Raw genomic sequence first — 17,911 nt, forward strand, 5'->3', positions numbered from 1 at the left:
CTCAGCTTCCACCTGTGTCCCCTTGTTCGCGTCCCACCAGTGTTGAATAGTTCATCCTTGTTTACCCGGTCGATTCCCCTGAGGATTTTGTAGGTTGTGATCATGTCCCCCCTTACTCTTCTGTCTTCCAGTGTCGTGAGGTGCATTTCCCGCAGCCTTTCCTCATAACTCATGCCTCTTAGTTCTGGGACTAGTCTAGTAGCATACCTTTGGACTTTTTCCAGCTTCGTCTTGTGCTTGACAAGGTACGGGCTCCATGCTGGGGCCGCATACTCCAGGATTGGTCTTACATATGTGGTGTACAAGATTCTGAATGATTCCTTACACAGGTTCCTGAACGCCGTTCTGATGTTAGCCAGCCTCGCATATGCCGCAGACGTAATTCTCTTTATGTGGGCTTCAGGAGACAGGTTTGGTGTGATATCAACTCCTAGATCTTTCTCTCTGTCTGTTTCATTAAGTACTTCATCTCCTATTCTGTATCCTGTGCCTGGCCTCCTGTTTCCACTGCCTAGTTTCATTACTTTGCATTTACTCGGGTTGAACTTCAACAGCCATTTGTTGGACCATTCACTCAGTCTATCCAGGTCATCTTGTAGCCTCCTACTATCATTCTCTGTTTCAATCCTCCTCATAATTTTTGCATCGTCCGGCAAACATTGCAAACATTGTGTGTCATCGTGGCTGTGTTTGCATCGTCGGCAAACATTGTGTGTGTGTGTGTGTGTGTGTGTGTGTGTGTGTGTGTGTGTGTGTGTGTGTGTGTGTGTGCGTGTGTGTGTGTGTGTGTGTGTGTGTGTGTGTGTGTGTGTGTGTGTGTGTGTGTGTGTGTGTGTGGACAAAGATAGACACACAAAGGCGGGACCAAAGAGCCAAAGCTCAACCCCCGCAAGCACAACTAGGTGAGAACACTCTCGAGCATTACTTCTTAAGACTGTAATATAACTTGAGCCATTTAGAGATATATCAAAACTCACGCTGTATGAAATGCCAAGCCATCTTATTACTAAGGATAAAATACCTGAAATCCTTGCACTGTATCCATCTTTCGCTTCCGGTAGGTAAGTGACACACGAGATTAAGAAGCAGGTAGTGTACATTGAGGTTCTAGTTCAAGTATGTTTATTGAGACAAGAAAAATACATCTCAAAGGGATAGAGTAGCTTAGGCTATTTCTACCCCCAACAGTAAAATTACACGGGAGACATCTCCCGTCACGCAGGGTACAGTCGCACCTCCACAGATCTCCAGTATCAGCTCTTGATACTGGTAATGGCTCAAAAGGGCCACCACTTACGGGCTATTCATGCCCGTGCCACCTTTTGGGTGGCTTAATCTTCTTCAATCAATCTTCAGTAAAATTATAAGGTGTGCGGGATAGATGTTATTGTTAATGTAATAATCTCTGTTGAGATCTGATAAAGATTTTTTGCGCCAGATGTAATTCTTTTTTGCGCTACCGCTCACAGGTTGCAACCCGTCCTCCTACGAATTCCCAACGTCAAGAAAGCGGTAAATTTAAAGTGACCTTATCCTAACCTACCAGAGGACCCAAAACAGAAAACGGGACAGTATGTCACTTTCGCGAGCCGCTTCAATTTTCTAGCACGACAATTTTTGCCTTACGTAACACATTCAAGAGCGACGTTCTTTGTAGGACAGGTTGCACAGGATGAAGACAGGCTGCACAGGATGAGGACAGGTTGCACAGGATGAGGACAGCTTGCACAGGATGAAGACAGGTTGCACAGGATGAGGACAGGTTGCACAGGATGAGGACAGATTGCACAAGATGAGGACAGGTTGCACAGAATGAGGACAGGTTGCACAGAATGAGGACAGCTTGCACAGGATGAAGACAGGTTGCACAGGATGAGGACAGCTTGCACAGAATGAGGACAGCTTGCACAAGATGAAGACAGGTTGCACAGAATGAGGACAGGTTGCACAAGATGAAGACAGGTTGCACAGAATGAGGACAGGTTGCACAGGATGAGGACAGGTTGCACAGGATGAGGACAGATTGCACAGAATGAGGACAGATTGCACAGGATGAGGACAGGTTGCACAGAATGAGGACAGATTGCACAGGATGAGGACAGATTGCACAGGATGAGGACAGGTTGCACAGGATGAGGACAGATTGCACAGAATGAGGACAGATTGCACAGGATGAGGACAGGTTGCACAGAATGAGGACAGATTGCACAGGATGAGGACAGATTGCACAGGATGAGGACAGGTTGCACAGGATGAGGACAGATTGCACAGGATGAAGACAGGTTGCACAGGATGAGGACAGGTTGCACAGGATGAGGACAGGTTGCACAGAATGAGGACAGATTGCACAGGATGAGGACAGATTGCACAGGATGAGGACAGATTGCACAGGATGAGGACAGATTGCACAGGATGAGGACAGATTGCACAGGATGAGGACAGATTGCACAGAATGAGGACAGATTGCACAGGATGAGGACAGATTGCACAGAATGAGGACAGATTGCACAGAATGAGGACAGATTGCACAGGATGAGGACAGATTGCACAGGATGAGGACAGATTGCACAGGATGAGGACAGATTGCACAGGATGAGGACAGATTGCACAGAATGAGGACAGATTGCACAGAATGAGGACAGATTGCACAGAATGAGGACAGATTGCACAGGATGAGGACAGATTGCACAGGATGAGGACAGATTGCACAGGATGAGGACAGATTGCACAGGATGAGGACAGATTGCACAGGATGAGGACAGATTGCACAGAATGAGGACAGATTGCACAGGATGAGCACAGGTTGCACAAGATGAAGACAGGTTGCACAAGATGAAGACAGGTTGCACAAGATGAAGACAGGTTGCACAAGATGAAGACAGGTTGCACAAGATGAAGACAGGTTGCACAAGATGAGTACAGAGTGCACAATAACCTGGCAGCCTCTGGCAGCAACAATCAATATAATATATCTAACATTTACATGCACAAATCAGTACTGTTTTCCCCCACAAACCCACTTGAAAATCACTTTCAATAAATATATGAAAAATACATAACAAAAAGACCGACTATCCGCAAGCCTCCACCCGACCCGTCCGACTACCACAGGCTGCCACCCGACCCGACCCGTCTGACTAGACCGACTCACCAACGCCTTGGTTTCAAGTTCAATACCAACACATCTCTTGGTATTGAAAATAATCCCCATCCCGGCCGGTCGAGCGGACAGCACGCTGGACTTGTGATCCTGTGGTCCTGGGTTCGATCCCAGGCGCCGGCGAGAAACAATGGGCAGAGTTTCTTTCACCCTATGCCCCCTGTTACCTAGCAGTAAAATAGGTACCTGGGTGTTAGTCAGCTGTCACGGGCTGCTTCCTGGATGTGGAGGCCTGGTCGAGGACCGGGCCGCGGGGACACTAAAAAGCCCCGAAATCATCTCAAGATAACCTCAAGATAGATCCTCCCTCCACTCCAAGCTCGGTCAGCAATAGCAGTTTCCTCGTCAACTAACTCATTCTTCCTAAGTCAATATTGTACTAAATATCACCGAGAAAAGTCTATTAAAATCCATAACTATAGTGACTTTGTAGGAATGCCGTAGGCCGTCAGTGGTAAATCAACTCCGATAGATTGTCGGTGTACTTTTCAATGCTAAATAGATTTAGCGTGCTACGCATAGCTTAGCCGTGGTAATAGAATCATTATGTATTGAGAGGCGATTCAAATCTATTTCATGTTCGCTGCGGTCTTTAAAAAAATTAGTTAAGGGCATTATCATTAATTACACACAGAAATCACAATAGCGTGATGCATCAAATGAGCAAATCCACAAGGGCCGTGACGAGGATTCGAACCTGTGTCCGAGAGGATCCCAGACGCTGCCTTAATCGACTGAGCTAATCTACGTAGATTCAAACCCTCGTCACGACCCTTGTGGATTTCTTCATTATCATCAATGTTTGAATATTATTTTATAACAATACGATACATTCGCCAGTTCAGGAACCCATACAGCACAATGTAAGAGTGTGCGGAGCGGTGTTGAGGTCAACAAACCATCCACATGGAAACACTGGTAGTTCATTTAGTGTTGAAAGTGTAGCATTTTGTTTTTTGGGTGGCCGAGTCATACGCCTATTATAACCTGGGGCTCCTGACGGTGAAAGTCCAAGCTCTCACGCACGCACGCACGCACGCAGACAGACAGACAAGACAGACAAGACAGACAAGACAAGACAGACCAGACAGACAGACAGACAAGACAAGACAGACCAGACAGACAGACAAGACAAGACAAGACAAGACAAGACAAGACAAGACAGACAAGACAGACAAGACAGACAAGACAGACAAGACAGACAAGACAGACAAGACAGACAGAGGCAGACAGAGGCAGACAGAGGCAGACAGAGGCAGACAGAGGCAGACACACATTAGTTGCAAAGCGTTATATATGATGTTTCAAAGTGTTATACGACAAAGAGTATATACGACTACAAACTTGGTCGTACTCGGTACGACAAAGAGTACTTGGAAGACGAGCGTAGCTCTCAGCCTGATTACACACACACACACACACACACCACACACACACCACACACACACACACACACACACACACACACACACACACACACACACACACACACACACACACACACACACACACGCGCGCGGTTCAACCTCTCAAACTTACCAGCTGGTGTAGGGAAATATTATTTCCAAGTTGTTCATTATTTCCAAGTTGTTGCTGCTGCTCCTGGCGCTGCCTGGGGTGGGCTGGGGTGTCGACATGGTTTGGCTCTTGACAAATGAACTGCTGTTTCTCGGCGATGTCTTCGTCAGCGTCGCGGTGGAGGAGCCCTGGCCAGGCGGGAGGCGACGTCTGGAGGGGGCCTTTGGTGCACCCATTCGTTAAAATGGGGTCATGAGGTGTGTGGGGTCGAGCCCTCGTGGCGGATGATGGTGCCTCTGACCCCAGCACGGATGATGACCGGGACGCCGAAATGGAGCACGAGGAAGATGATGATGGCCGGGATCCCAGCACGGATGATGGCCGGGATCCTAGCACGGATGATGGCCGGGACCCCAGCACGGATGATGGCCGGGACCCCAGCACGGATGATGGCCGGGACCCCAGCACGGATGATGACGCAGGTTCCAACACAGGCGCAGGCAGTCTCTCCATCACCGTTGACGGCATATATTCCATCATAGATGACGGTCGTATCCCTAACACAGAAGATGGGCGAGACCCCAATACAGAGGGCGCACGAGAAGCAGCTAGCTGCTGCTGCTGCTGTAGCTGCTGCTGCTGCTGTAGCTGTAGCTGCTGTTGCTGTTTCAGCTGCTGCTTCTTCTGCTCACTGTGATACTTTTTCTGATCAACTTTATGGGACCGTTTTTGCTCGAGATTAATCTGCTGTTTCTGTTCCAGGTATTGAGGGTGGTGATGGTAGTAGGGGTGATGACTGGTTCGACCAGGAAGCGTGCTTGTGTGAATGCCAGAATGAGGCGCTTGCAGGCTGGCAGGCAAGGTGCCAGGGAGGGTGCCAGGCACCGTGCCTGGCAACGACGAGGGCCCCGAGGGCGACACCTGAGGTATAGGGCCGGAATTGTGTCTGGCGAGGCCCTTGTTACCCCTCTGAAGCCAGGGCGGTACGCCCCACCACCCGCCATTCTTGATGTGAGGCGAGGGACCCGGATAGACAGGATGGGGCACGGACGGCAGGGACGCGGGTCCAGGCTTCACAGAGCTGCTAGAGTGCACCGCCCGTGAGAAGAACCCGCGACTAGGCATCAGGCCGCCTTACATGGTACAGTCCCTTCTGGAAATACCACAATCCCTTCTGGAAATACCAGCCGGTAGGACTCCTCCGATCATAACACTCGCAGCTGCATCCAGCGCACTCTGAGGACACACACTAGCAGCCAGTGCTGGAAAGACACACACACACACACACTCGCGCACTCGCGTGAGGACCGTCACACCTGCGGTCTCCGTACCAACTGAGACTGGAGTGGCGGCTACAGGTAAGTACGGCGGCGGCGGCCAGGCTGCTCACAGCCGCAGGCCAGGCCCTACAATCCTCACTCACAATCCTCACTGCACTCCCCCTGTGGCCTCACTCTCACCGCCGCTGCTCCCACCACCACCTCCTCTTCCCCAAGTGTTGGGGACACCTCGACACGGCCGGCCGTACCACCAATAAATGCAGCAACAAACCGGCCATCCGGCAACCGCTGACTAGTCCCCACACGGCACTACTCAACCCCCGCCACTATACCTCAGTTTCTCTACTCTCATCAACGTACCATTTTCATCAATGGAGCTCAAGACATCGGGCTCACCATAGCCCGTGCTACTTGGAACTTTTGGTTCCAAGTAGCGAATCTTGAACAACAAGAACAGGAGTTCAAGACGTAACCCAGCAATATGCTTGCTTAGGGTAAATCTTGAGGTTATCTTGAGATGATTTCGGGCCTTCGTGTCCCTGCGGCCCGGTCCTCGACCAGGCCTCCACCCCCAGGAAGCAGCCCGTGACAGCTGACTAACACCCAGGTACCTATTTTACTGCTAGGTAACAGGAGTATAGGGTGAAAGAAACTCTGCCCATTGTTTCTCGCCGGCGCCTGGGATCGAACCCAGGACCACAGGATCACAAGTCCAGCGTGCTGTCCGCTCGGCCGACCGGCTCCCACCAGCTAAATAACAGACAAAATAAATAATAAAACACAGAACGCCATTGCCTCCATTACTTTTTTTTTAAATATAGAATTTTGAAGTCAAAAACCATAGAATGATTCTCAAAAATTCCTCTAATTAGCCAACACAAGAAGAGTATGAGGGGAGGGGTGAAGGGAAGGGAATTATCAGGGGGAAAGCGCCAAGCCATTACGACTATATAGCACTTGGAATGGGTCAGGATATAAGGATTTGGGATGGGACGGAGGGCAAGGAATTATGCCCAACCACTTATGGACGGTCGGGGATTGAACGCCGATCTGCATGAAGCGAGACCGTCGCTCTACCGTCCATCCCAAGTGGTTGGACGGGAAGGGGGGGGGGTTGAGAGACGGGGAGAGAGAGGAACGCGTGAGAACTAGCGACAGAGGACAGAGGGAATAGATAATAGAGCAAGGAATGTTAGGAGACGTGTGAGTGAAGAGAAAGGGGGGAAGAGGGAGGCAGGGACGGGTGAAAGAAGACAGAGAAGGGCGAGAGAGTGTGAAAGGGGCAAGGGTGGAACAGAAGTAGGGAGGTGGAGAGAGAGCAAAGGCGGAAGAGTGTGAGATAAGAGGTGTGAGAGGAGATAAGACTGGGTGTGTGAGAGGAGATAAGACTGGGTGTGAGAGAGAGAGGAGATAAGACTGTGTGTGAGAAAGGAGATACGACTGGGTGTGTGAGAGGAGAGAGAGAGAGATGGAGGCGCGGGCCAGCCAGCCAGCCTCCCGTTACAGGAGTACCACGGGGAGAATAACCAACGAGTGAGCAGCATCTGTGGAGGCAGCGAGCTCTCTGGGCTTTCCTGAGGGCGGGTGGTGGGGTGGCGGGAGCCATTAACCTTCCAACGGCTCCCCAGTCTTCCCCAACACCATCTCCACATGGACAGTAGCGGTTGTACACTACACACTACAACCCACCACCGCTTGCGCGGGCCCGCGTCAATGTCCCCGCACCCGATAAACGCCCCACAGGGGTGTGTACTCACCTAGTACTCACCTAGTTGTGTTTGCGGGGGTTGAGCTCTGGCTCTCTGGTCCCGCCTCTCAACCGTCAATCAACAGGTGTACAGATTCCTGAGCCTACTGGGCTCTATCATATCTACACTTGAAACTGTGTATGGAGTCAGCCTCCACCACATCACTGCCTAATGCATTCCATTTGTCAACCACTCTGACACTAAACAAGTTTTCTAATATCTCTGTGGCTCATTTGGGCACTCAGTTTCCACCTGTGTCCCCTTGTGCGTGTTCCCCTTGTGTTAAATAGACTGTCTTTATCTACCCTATCAATTCCCTTCAGAATCTTGAATGTGGTGATCATGTCCCCCCTAACTCTTCTGTCTTCCAGCGAAGTGAGGTTTAATTCCCGTAGTCTCTCCTCGTAGCTCATACCTCTCAGCTCGGGTACTAGTCTGGTGGCAAACCTAGTCTGTGTGTGTGTGTGTGTGTGTGTGTCACAAACACAACTAGGTGAACACACACACACACACACACACACACACACACACACACACACACACACACACACACACACACACACAGGGCAGGCTAGGTCATCCCACCACACAACACTGACCAGGATATATAGAGAGGGGGTGGGTGGGGGTGGGGTTGAATACCTGGCATGACTCACCACCCCTCTCCTCTTCCCACACCCTCAACCCCTTCAACTTCTTGCTAGTTACTCACCCCTCACACACACCCTCCCCCTTCCATATTCCATCCCATTCAGCGGCTTCTACAGACATTCATAACCCCATAAACACCCCCCCCTCCTTCTTACACACACACACACACACACACACACACACACACACACACACACACACACACACACAGAGTGGGTGTTGAGTTGACAGTTGAGAGGCGGGACCAAAGAGCCAGAGCTCAACCCCCCACAACCACAACTACGGTTGATTATATATATGCTCAATTATATATTGAGCATCTACTCTGAAGCATGGAGCATCAACACCAACTCGGGCTTTTGCAATAATGTTGCAAAAGTTATTGCCGTTGTTTTCCTGTCGTGGAAACACGACAGGAACAGAACAAAACAATGATAAACACGACAGAAACAGATCAAAACAACAAGAAACACGACAGAAACAGATCAAAACAACAAGAAACACGACAGAAACAGATCAAAACAACAAGAAACACGACAGAAACAGATCAAAACAACAAGAAACACGACAGAAACAGAACAAATCAACAAGAAACACGACAGAAACAGATCAAAACAACAAGAAACACGACAGAAACAGAACAAATCAACAAGAAACACGACAGAAACAGAACAAAACAATGATAAACACGACAGAAACAGATCAAAACAACAAGAAACACGACAGAAACAGAACAAATCAACAAGAAACACGACAGAAACAGAACAAAACAACAAGAAACACGACAGAAACAGAACAAATCAACAAGAAACACGACAGAAACAGATCAAAACAACAAGAAACACGACAGAAACAGATCAAAACAACAAGAAACCCGACAGAAACAGAACAAAACAAGAAACACGACAGAAACAGAACAAATCAACAAGAAACACGACAGAAACAGATCAAAACAACAAGAAACGACAAAAACAGATCAAAACAACAAAAACACGACAGAAACAGATCAAATCAACAGATCAAAACAACAAGAAACGACAGAAACAGATCAAAACAACAAGAAACAGATCAAAACAACAAAAAACACGACAGAAACAGATCAAAACAACAAAAAACACGACAGAAACAGATCAAATCAACAAAAAACACGACAGAAACAGAACAAAACAACAAGAAACACGACAAACAGATCAAATCAACAAAAAACACGACAGAAACAGAACAAAACAACAAGAAACACGACAAACAGATCAAAACAACAAAAAACACGACAGAAACAGAACAAATCAACAAGAAACACGACAGAAACAGATCAAAACAACAAGAAACGACAAAAACAGATCAAAACAACAAAAACACGACAGAAACAGATCAAATCAACAGATCAAAACAACAAGAAACGACAGAAACAGATCAAAACAACAAAAAACACGACAGAAACAGATCAAAACAACAAGAAACACGACAAACAGATCAAATCAACAAGAAACACGACAGAAACAGAACAAATCAACAAGAAACACGACAAACAGAACAAAACAACAAGAAACACGACAGAAACAGATCAAAACAACAAAAAACACGACAGAAACAGATCAAATCAACAAGAAACACGACAAACAGATCAAAACAACAAGAAACACGACAGAAACAGAACAAAACAACAAAAAACACGACAGAAACAGAACAAATCAACAAAAAACACGACAGAAACAGATCAAAACAACAAAAAACACGACAGAAACAGAACAAATCAACAAAAAACACGACAGAAACAGAACAAATCAACAAAAAACACGACAGAAACAGAACAAAACAACAAGAAACACGACAGAAACAGAACAAAACAATGATAAACACGACAGAAACAGATCAAAACAACAAAAAACACGACAGAAACAGAACAAATCAACAAAAAACACGACAGAAACAGAACAAATCAACAAGAAACACGACAGAAACAGAACAAAACAACAAGAAACACGACAGAAACAGAACAAAACAACAATAAACACGACAAACAGATCAAAACAACAAGAAACACGACAAACAGATCAAAACAACAAGAAACACGACAGAAACAGAACAAAACAACAAGAAACACGACAGAAACAGAACAAAACAACAAGAAACACGACAGAAACAGAACAAAACAACAAGAAACACGACAGAAACAGAACAAAACAACAAGAAACACGACAGAAACAGAACAAAACAACAAGAAACACGACAGAAACAACAAAACAACAAGAAACACGACAAACAGATCAAAACAACAAAAAACACGACAAACAGATCAAAACAACAAAAAACACGACAAACAGAACAAAACAATGATAAACAGGTGTCCCGCACATATGACTGGAGAACAGTGTCAACTTCAAGGTTGGAAGCATATACGTGTTACATATATGACTCGAGCAACAATATCTACTCAACAAATCCACAAGGGCCGTGACGAGGATTCGAACCTGCGTCCGAGAGCATCTCAGACGCTGCCTTAATCGACTGAGCTACGACATGGTTTAAGAACTGCAACCCGGAATTCTACTGGAACAATATCTACCTTCAAGCAGGCACAGCGTAGACCCTTGCAGACAGCGGGAGTCGAACCGGGTTGTGATGGTTCCGTAGCCAGGGAGGCCTTAGGCTGGGGTTGCAATAGGCCTAGTGCTCCCAGCACCAGGTTATCGAGGCATACCTTACCTTGAGGTGATTTCGGGGTTCAGCGACCCCGCGGCCCGGTCGTCGACCAGGCCTCCTCGTCGCTGGATTAGTCAACCAGGCTGTTGGACGTTTCCCTAATTTCCCTAATTCCTCTACTTCCCTAATTTCTCTCACAATTACACACAGACACACAAAAAAATACAGTATTTACAGTTACAAAAATCATTGTAAATAGTGCGTAATACATTGTAAATTAATACAAAACGCCAGCATAAATGCACCGAATTTAAACAATATTTAAATATTGTTTATAATTGTATTATATATATATAATACTGTTTATAATTGTTATAATGTATTATATACTAAATTTAGTGATTGACAAGAAGGACTTACAAGGCAAGCTGTGAGGTGACTCAAGTGTGTGAGGATCCGGTCACGTGAAAGTGAAGTGTGGCGAGTGATGGATGAATGTGACAATAAGGGTGACGCCAGCGTCTTCCTTAAAGGGTGCACCACCCCTCCACGTCACCCACGCCCATACTTATCATCTACACCCCAGGCTCACGCAACCATGGCACCACCCACGCCCCCATGGTTCAGCCCACGCCCCCATGGCACCCCCCACGCCCCCATGGCACCCCCCACGCCCCCATGGCACCCCCCACGCCGCTATGGCACCCCCCACGCCCCCATGGTTCAGCCCACGCCCCCATGGCACCCCCCACGCCCCTATGGCACCCCCCACGCCCCCATGGCACCCCCCACGCCCCCATGGCAACACTCACGCCCCCATGGCACCCCCCACGCCCCCATGGCAACACCCACGCCCCCATGGCAACACCCACGCCCCCATAGCATCACCCCACGCCCAGGTTCAGCCCACATCGTCTCCCATCCTCACCACGATTCTTCCATAACTGTCACCCACGCAGGACAGGAATCCTGTCCAAAATCCATAAATAACTGACAGCTGGGTGGACACGGCGCCTGACAGCTGGGTGGACACGGCGCCTGACAGCTGGGTGGACACGGCGCCTGACAGCTGGGTGGACACGGCGCCTGACAGCTGGGTGGACAGCACTTCGGATTCGTAGTCCTGAGGTTCCGGGTTCGATCCCCGGTGAAGGCGGAGACAAATGGGCAAAATGTTTCTTTCACCCTGATGCCCCCTGTTACCTAGCAGTAAATAGGTACCTGGGTGTTAAGACAGCTGCTACGGGCTCCTTCCTGGGGGTGGAGGCCTGGTCGAGGACCGGGCAGCGGGGACACTAAGCCCCCGAAATCATCTCAAGATAACCTCAAGATAACTGTAGTTCGCATCTATCCCCCCCCCCCCCCCCAAGACCGTCCCTCTCACTCTCTCCTAGCCAGCTGTCTTCTATCCTTCGCTTGTCCATTTTAAAAAATGAAGAACAATTTTTATTTATATTACTTCTAAGCTGCATCACTTATGAACCCAACCCCAGCACCTCCAAAGGATACCTAATCAACCAGGCTGTGACTCATACGTCAGGCTGCGAGCAGCCGCGTCTAACAGCCCGGTTGATCAGTCCAGCAACCATGAGGCCTGGTCGACGACCGGGCCGCGGGGACACTAAGCCCCGGAATCACCTCAAGGTAACCTCAAGGTAATCCCTGCCCTTGTGTGGCAGTGCACAGTAGAAAGTTGTTTTCACATATCCATACATTAAAACATTGATTGTAACCATGATATATATGTGCTTCAGCCTACAGTTTAGACCTATTGTCTTATGTATGACCCTCTGTCCTGCGTGACAGTGAATACCAGCATTATCCTCACTTTAATAAGACTTAATCGAAATCCTCAAAGTAGGCAAAATTGTAATTAAGTGTCAATAAAGATGTTAATAATATCCTTCATCCCAGTAGCTATGGTCACACCCACAATATTACTCAATATACAAATAAAGCAGAATTGAAGAGTGGGAGGGGGAACTATCAGACAGTTAGAAGACAGCCAATGCCGTAAAATAGTTTCTATATATTGGAGACGGACAGGACGCCCTAAACTACGTAGATGATGATAAAGCGAGACAATTGGATCGTCAATGAGTGATTAGAGATGGGGAAATTCTGCCTAAGAACCTTGTAAAGTAACATGAATGACGAAAGCCGGGCAAGTACATGATTAAGGCTGCCAGAAGCCCTTTGATATACGCTAAAGGAAATGGATTCCCAATATAGATATATTGACACAAGTAATACCCTAAGCAACAGCCTGGTGGACCAAACTCTCACAAGTCAAGCCTGGCCTCGGGCCGGGCTTGGGGAGTAGAAGAACTCCCAGAACCCCATCAACCAGGTATATGTGGGCCTGCGGGCCGCTCCAAGCAACAGCCTGGTGGACCAAGCTCTCACAAGTCAAGCCTGGCCTCGGGTCGGGCTTGGGGAGTAGAAGAACTCCCAGAACCCCATCAACCAGGTATATGTGGGCCTGCGGGCCGCTCCAAGCAACAGCCTGGTGGACCAAACTCTCACAAGTCAAGCCTGGCCTCGGGCCGGGCTTGGGGAGTAGAAGAACTCCCAGAACCCCATCAACCAGGTATATGTGGGCCTGTGGGCCGCTCCAAGCAACAGCCTGGTGGACCAAACTCTCACAAGTCAAGCCTGGCCTCGGGCCGGGCTTGGGGAGTAGAAGAACTCCCAGAACCCCATCAACCAGGTATATGTGGGCCTGCGGGCCGCTCCAAGCAACAGCCTGGTGGACCAAACTCTCACAAGTCAAGCCTATGGCCTCGGGCCGGGCTTGGGGAGTAGAAGAACTCCCAGAACCCCATCAACCAGGTATATGTGGGCCTGCGGGCCGCTCCAAGCAACAGCCTGGTGGACCAAACTCTCACAAGTCAAGCCTGGCCTCGGGTCCGGGCTTGGGGAGTAGAAGAACTCCCAGAACCCCATCAACCAGGTATCAACACTGTTCGTATGGGGCAAGAACTACGACGGAGTAAAGCAGCTATACCTTACATAAAGGAAACAACAACCAGAGGAGACATGATCACGACGTTCAACAACCACCAGGCAGGGATCAGCAAGGCAGCCCAACTGCTTGACACGGGAGGGACCAGGACAAAGGTACTCAAGTGTTGTGAACTTTGGCCGGCTGATAAATATCAAAGTAATCACTCGTCCAACAAAAACATAACCTTCGGGTTAGATTGGGGGTCAGAGGTCACACATCTTGCGTCGACTCCCAGACACTTAAAAAGAGTCATACAGAAGGGGAAATGCTAGCCCGCCCCCCTCTCCATAATAAATGGAGGGGGGGGGGGGCTAGCAAAGGTTGACACCCACTTAATCGGTTTTCTATGCAGACGAGGAGTCACAATAACGTGGCTGAAGTATGTTGACCAGACCACACACTAGAAGGTGAAGGGACGACGACGTTTCGGTCAGTCCTGGACCATTCTCAAGTCGATTGCGGGTCGACTTGAGTCGATTGTGGATTGTGGTCGACGTCCAATCGACTCCAATGGTCGATTGGACCATTCTCGGTTTCCTATCACTGGAGGGAAGAGGAGCTACACAAGTCCTATGGGGATTCACTTCCTGCGTCTTATTATGGGGTATCTGTAGCCTTTCCCACTACCGCCCACGGGATGGGTATGGGGGTGACCGAACAAAGTCACTCTCTCACGCGGCTCATTTGGCCGTCCTCCGGGACGCCGGTGTCCACAATATCCCCCACCAAGATATCTTGAGAGGAAGAGTTACAATGATACGTCTTGTAGCTTAACACCAAATTGAAAACTTGCCGATTTGTATACCCTTTGTATCGCCCACATATTTGCTGAAGCTCTCAAAGGCGAAATGTTGGGTACAAATAGCCTACTCTCACCCTTATTGTTCTCCACACCTGCAGTCTTCGTGTTCTCTTCAACATAGAGGTCAAGTTGTGGCAGCAGACCCTATATATATAGACCTTAAGAACCTATCAATCATTACGGGCTCACCATAGCCCGTGCTACATGGACACTTCGTTCTGAGTAGCTAAATCTAAAACAACAACAACAACTATCAATCCACTACACCAGCTGATCGAAGGTCAAGGGGCAAGTGGTCCATGAGCTGGAGCACGACCCTCTCAAACATCTCATTGCACATACTTTCCAAGAGTTAAATTCTGGGACCTGAAGCAGAGGCTAAACCCTGTGTAGAGTCAACTAGACGGGCTCCCAACCCCCATACAATGCCCCACACAGCCAACCCCCAACGCACTCTGCTTGACGGGGTTCTGGGAGGAGTTCTACTCCCCAAGCCCGGCCCGAGGCCAGGCTTGACTTGTGAGAGTTTGGTCCACCAGGCTGTTGCTTGGAGCGGCCCGCAGGCCCACATATACCTGGTTGATGGGGTTCTGGGAGTTCTTCTACTCCCCAAGCCCGGCCCGAGGCCAGGCTTGACTTGTGAGAGTTTGGTCCACCAGGCTGTTGCTTGGAGCGGCCCGCAGGCCCACATATACCTGGTTGATGGGGTTCTGGGAGTTGTTCTACTCCCCAACCCCAGCCCGAGGCCAGGCTTGACTTGTGAGAGTTTGGTCCACCAGGCTGTTGCTTGGAGCGGCCCGCAGGCCCACATATACCTGGTTGATGGGCTTCTGGGAGTTCTTCTACTCCCCAAGCCCGGCCCGAGGCCAGGCTTGACTTGTGAGAGTTTGGTCCACCAGGCTGTTGCTTGGAGCGGCCCGCAGGCCCACATATACCTGGTTGATGGGGTTCTGGGAGTTGTTCTACTCCCCAACCCCAGCCCGAGGCCAGGCTTGACTTGTGAGAGTTTGGTCCACCAGGCTGTTGCTTGGAGCGGCCCGCAGGCCCACATAACCCCCCCAAGGGTAATGGGGCGTCATGCGGCTGGCACCGATACGTGAAACCTGGCACCGTGGCGTGTGCTCTCGCCCTAAGCTCTGTTTGTGATTTTGCTCTGTTTCCGGAAAATATCCTAGCTTGGGAAACCTAGCCCCGAAATCATCTCAAGATAACCTCAAGATAGCTGCAGTTACAGCCCCGCTCCTGTGCCAGATGAATGAATAAATAGGTGCCACTACGGGGTTACCATAGTCCGTGCTACTTGGAACTTTTTGTTCCCAGGAGCTGAATCTAAAACAGCAATAATCCTAGGTGAAGCACGTCGGTAGAAACACAAACAGAAGATAAAGCTAAAAAAGGCGGTAAGAACACGAACGGAAGCACAATTCACTCAGTTTACATGAGTGTCAGCTCGCGGAAGCCCCGGCAACGTTTTCTGTAAAAATAAAAACACTGCCCATTTTCTATTGGGACGTTTACAAACACATACTGAACGATAAAATGTAAACAGTTACCAGTTACAGCCCCTGCTCCTGTGCCTGGCAAGTTTACAACGGGCTCGCCATAGCCCGTGCTACTTGCAACTTTTGTTCAGAGTAGCTGAATCTAACACAACAACGTGTAAAACAGTCATGGCTCAACCACCAAAGTGGATGGATAGATGGATGTCTGGCTCCTGCGGTCGCCGGGAAACTAAACCCAAGTCTTTGATTTAATCCCTGAATGGCGGCCTTATTCAACACCCAGGATGGACCGTACATTATTGTTTGGTTAAAAATATGAATTTATGTGCAATTATCAAATACAAAAATGGCATGTAATTATACTTAAAAGTCACCAAAATTGTAAATATTTATTAATGACTATTTTATAACCATGAAAAGCTAAATGCAAAAAAGTCATATCAATAAATGACGATGTGAATTTCGTTAATACTCCATCAGTCTAGGGAGTTACAAGGAGCATCACCCCGCGGCGAGCACTATCAATGAAAACGGTAATACACGGAGCTTCGTGAAGGGCAAACTTATGTAATAAAATCAAAGTCTGAAATGCTTCAACAAACGACTAACTAGCTCACTTTTGACGATCACAAAACACTGATCATTTTATGCGGAAAATCCACAGAGAAATATGAAAGTGTATAAATAAATAAAATAAATAAAATTAAAAAAAGAATAAAAAAATAAAAAAAATTAAAACTTCCTTTCATATTTCTCTGTGGATTTTCCGATATTATATATATATATATATATATATATATATATATATATATGTCGTACCTAATAGCCAGAACGCACTTCTCAGCCTACTATTCAAGGCCCGATTTGCCTAATAAGCCAAGTTTTCATGAATTAATGTTTTTTCGTCTACCTAACCTACCTAACCTAACCTAACCTAGCTTTTTTTGGCTACCTAACCTAACCTTACCTATAAATATAGGTTAGGTTAGGTTAGGTAGGGTTGGTTAGGTTCGGTCATATATCTACGTTAATTTTAACTCCAATAAAAAAAATTGACCTCATACATAGAGAAAAGGGTTGCTTTATCATTTCATAAGAAAAAAAATATAGTAAATATATTAATTCAGGAAAACTTGGCTTATTAGGCTAAATAGGGCCTTGTATAGTAGGCTGAGAAGTGAGTTCTGGCTACTAGGTACGGACATATATATATATATATATATATATATATATATGTCGTACCTAGTAGCCAGAATGCACTTCTCAGCCTACTATGCAAGGCCCGATTTGCCTAATAAGCCAAGTTTTCATGAATTAATTGCTTTTCGACTACCTAACCTAACGTTTTCGGCTACCTAACCTAACCTATAAAGATAGGTTAGGTTAGGTAGGGTTGGTTAGGTTCGGTCATATATCTACGTTAATTTTAACTCCAATAAAAAAAATTGACCTCATGCGTAATGAAATGGGTAGCTTTATCATTTCATAAGAAAAAAAAACTAGAGAAAATATATTAATTCAGGAAAATTTGGCTTATTAGGCAAATCGGGCCTTGCATAGTAGGCCGAGAAGTGCGTTCTGGCTACTAGGTACGACATAT

At 47.7% G+C, this 17,911-nt stretch overlaps 1 protein-coding gene across 5 annotated transcripts in view; it reads right to left on the minus strand.

Annotated features, from left to right (window-relative positions):
* Window positions 1-17,911, minus strand: part of GckIII (Germinal centre kinase III) — a 157,030-nt gene that overhangs the window by 61,822 nt on the left and 77,297 nt on the right. The window contains exon 1 of one of the 5 annotated variants that reach the window (XM_045763338.2): window positions 4,700-6,116. The exons of 3 other annotated variants lie outside the window; for them this stretch is intronic. In XM_045763338.2, coding sequence (XP_045619294.1) covers window positions 4,700-5,803 — 1,104 coding nt within the window. In that variant the 5' untranslated portion in view covers window positions 5,804-6,116. Of the gene's footprint in view, window positions 1-4,699; window positions 6,117-17,911 lie in introns of those variants that run through there. One more of the 5 variants, XM_045763339.2, reaches the window with a different exon arrangement.

This window comes from Procambarus clarkii, chromosome 65, assembly GCF_040958095.1.
Source record: "Procambarus clarkii isolate CNS0578487 chromosome 65, FALCON_Pclarkii_2.0, whole genome shotgun sequence".
Taxonomy (NCBI): domain Eukaryota; kingdom Metazoa; phylum Arthropoda; class Malacostraca; order Decapoda; family Cambaridae; genus Procambarus; species Procambarus clarkii.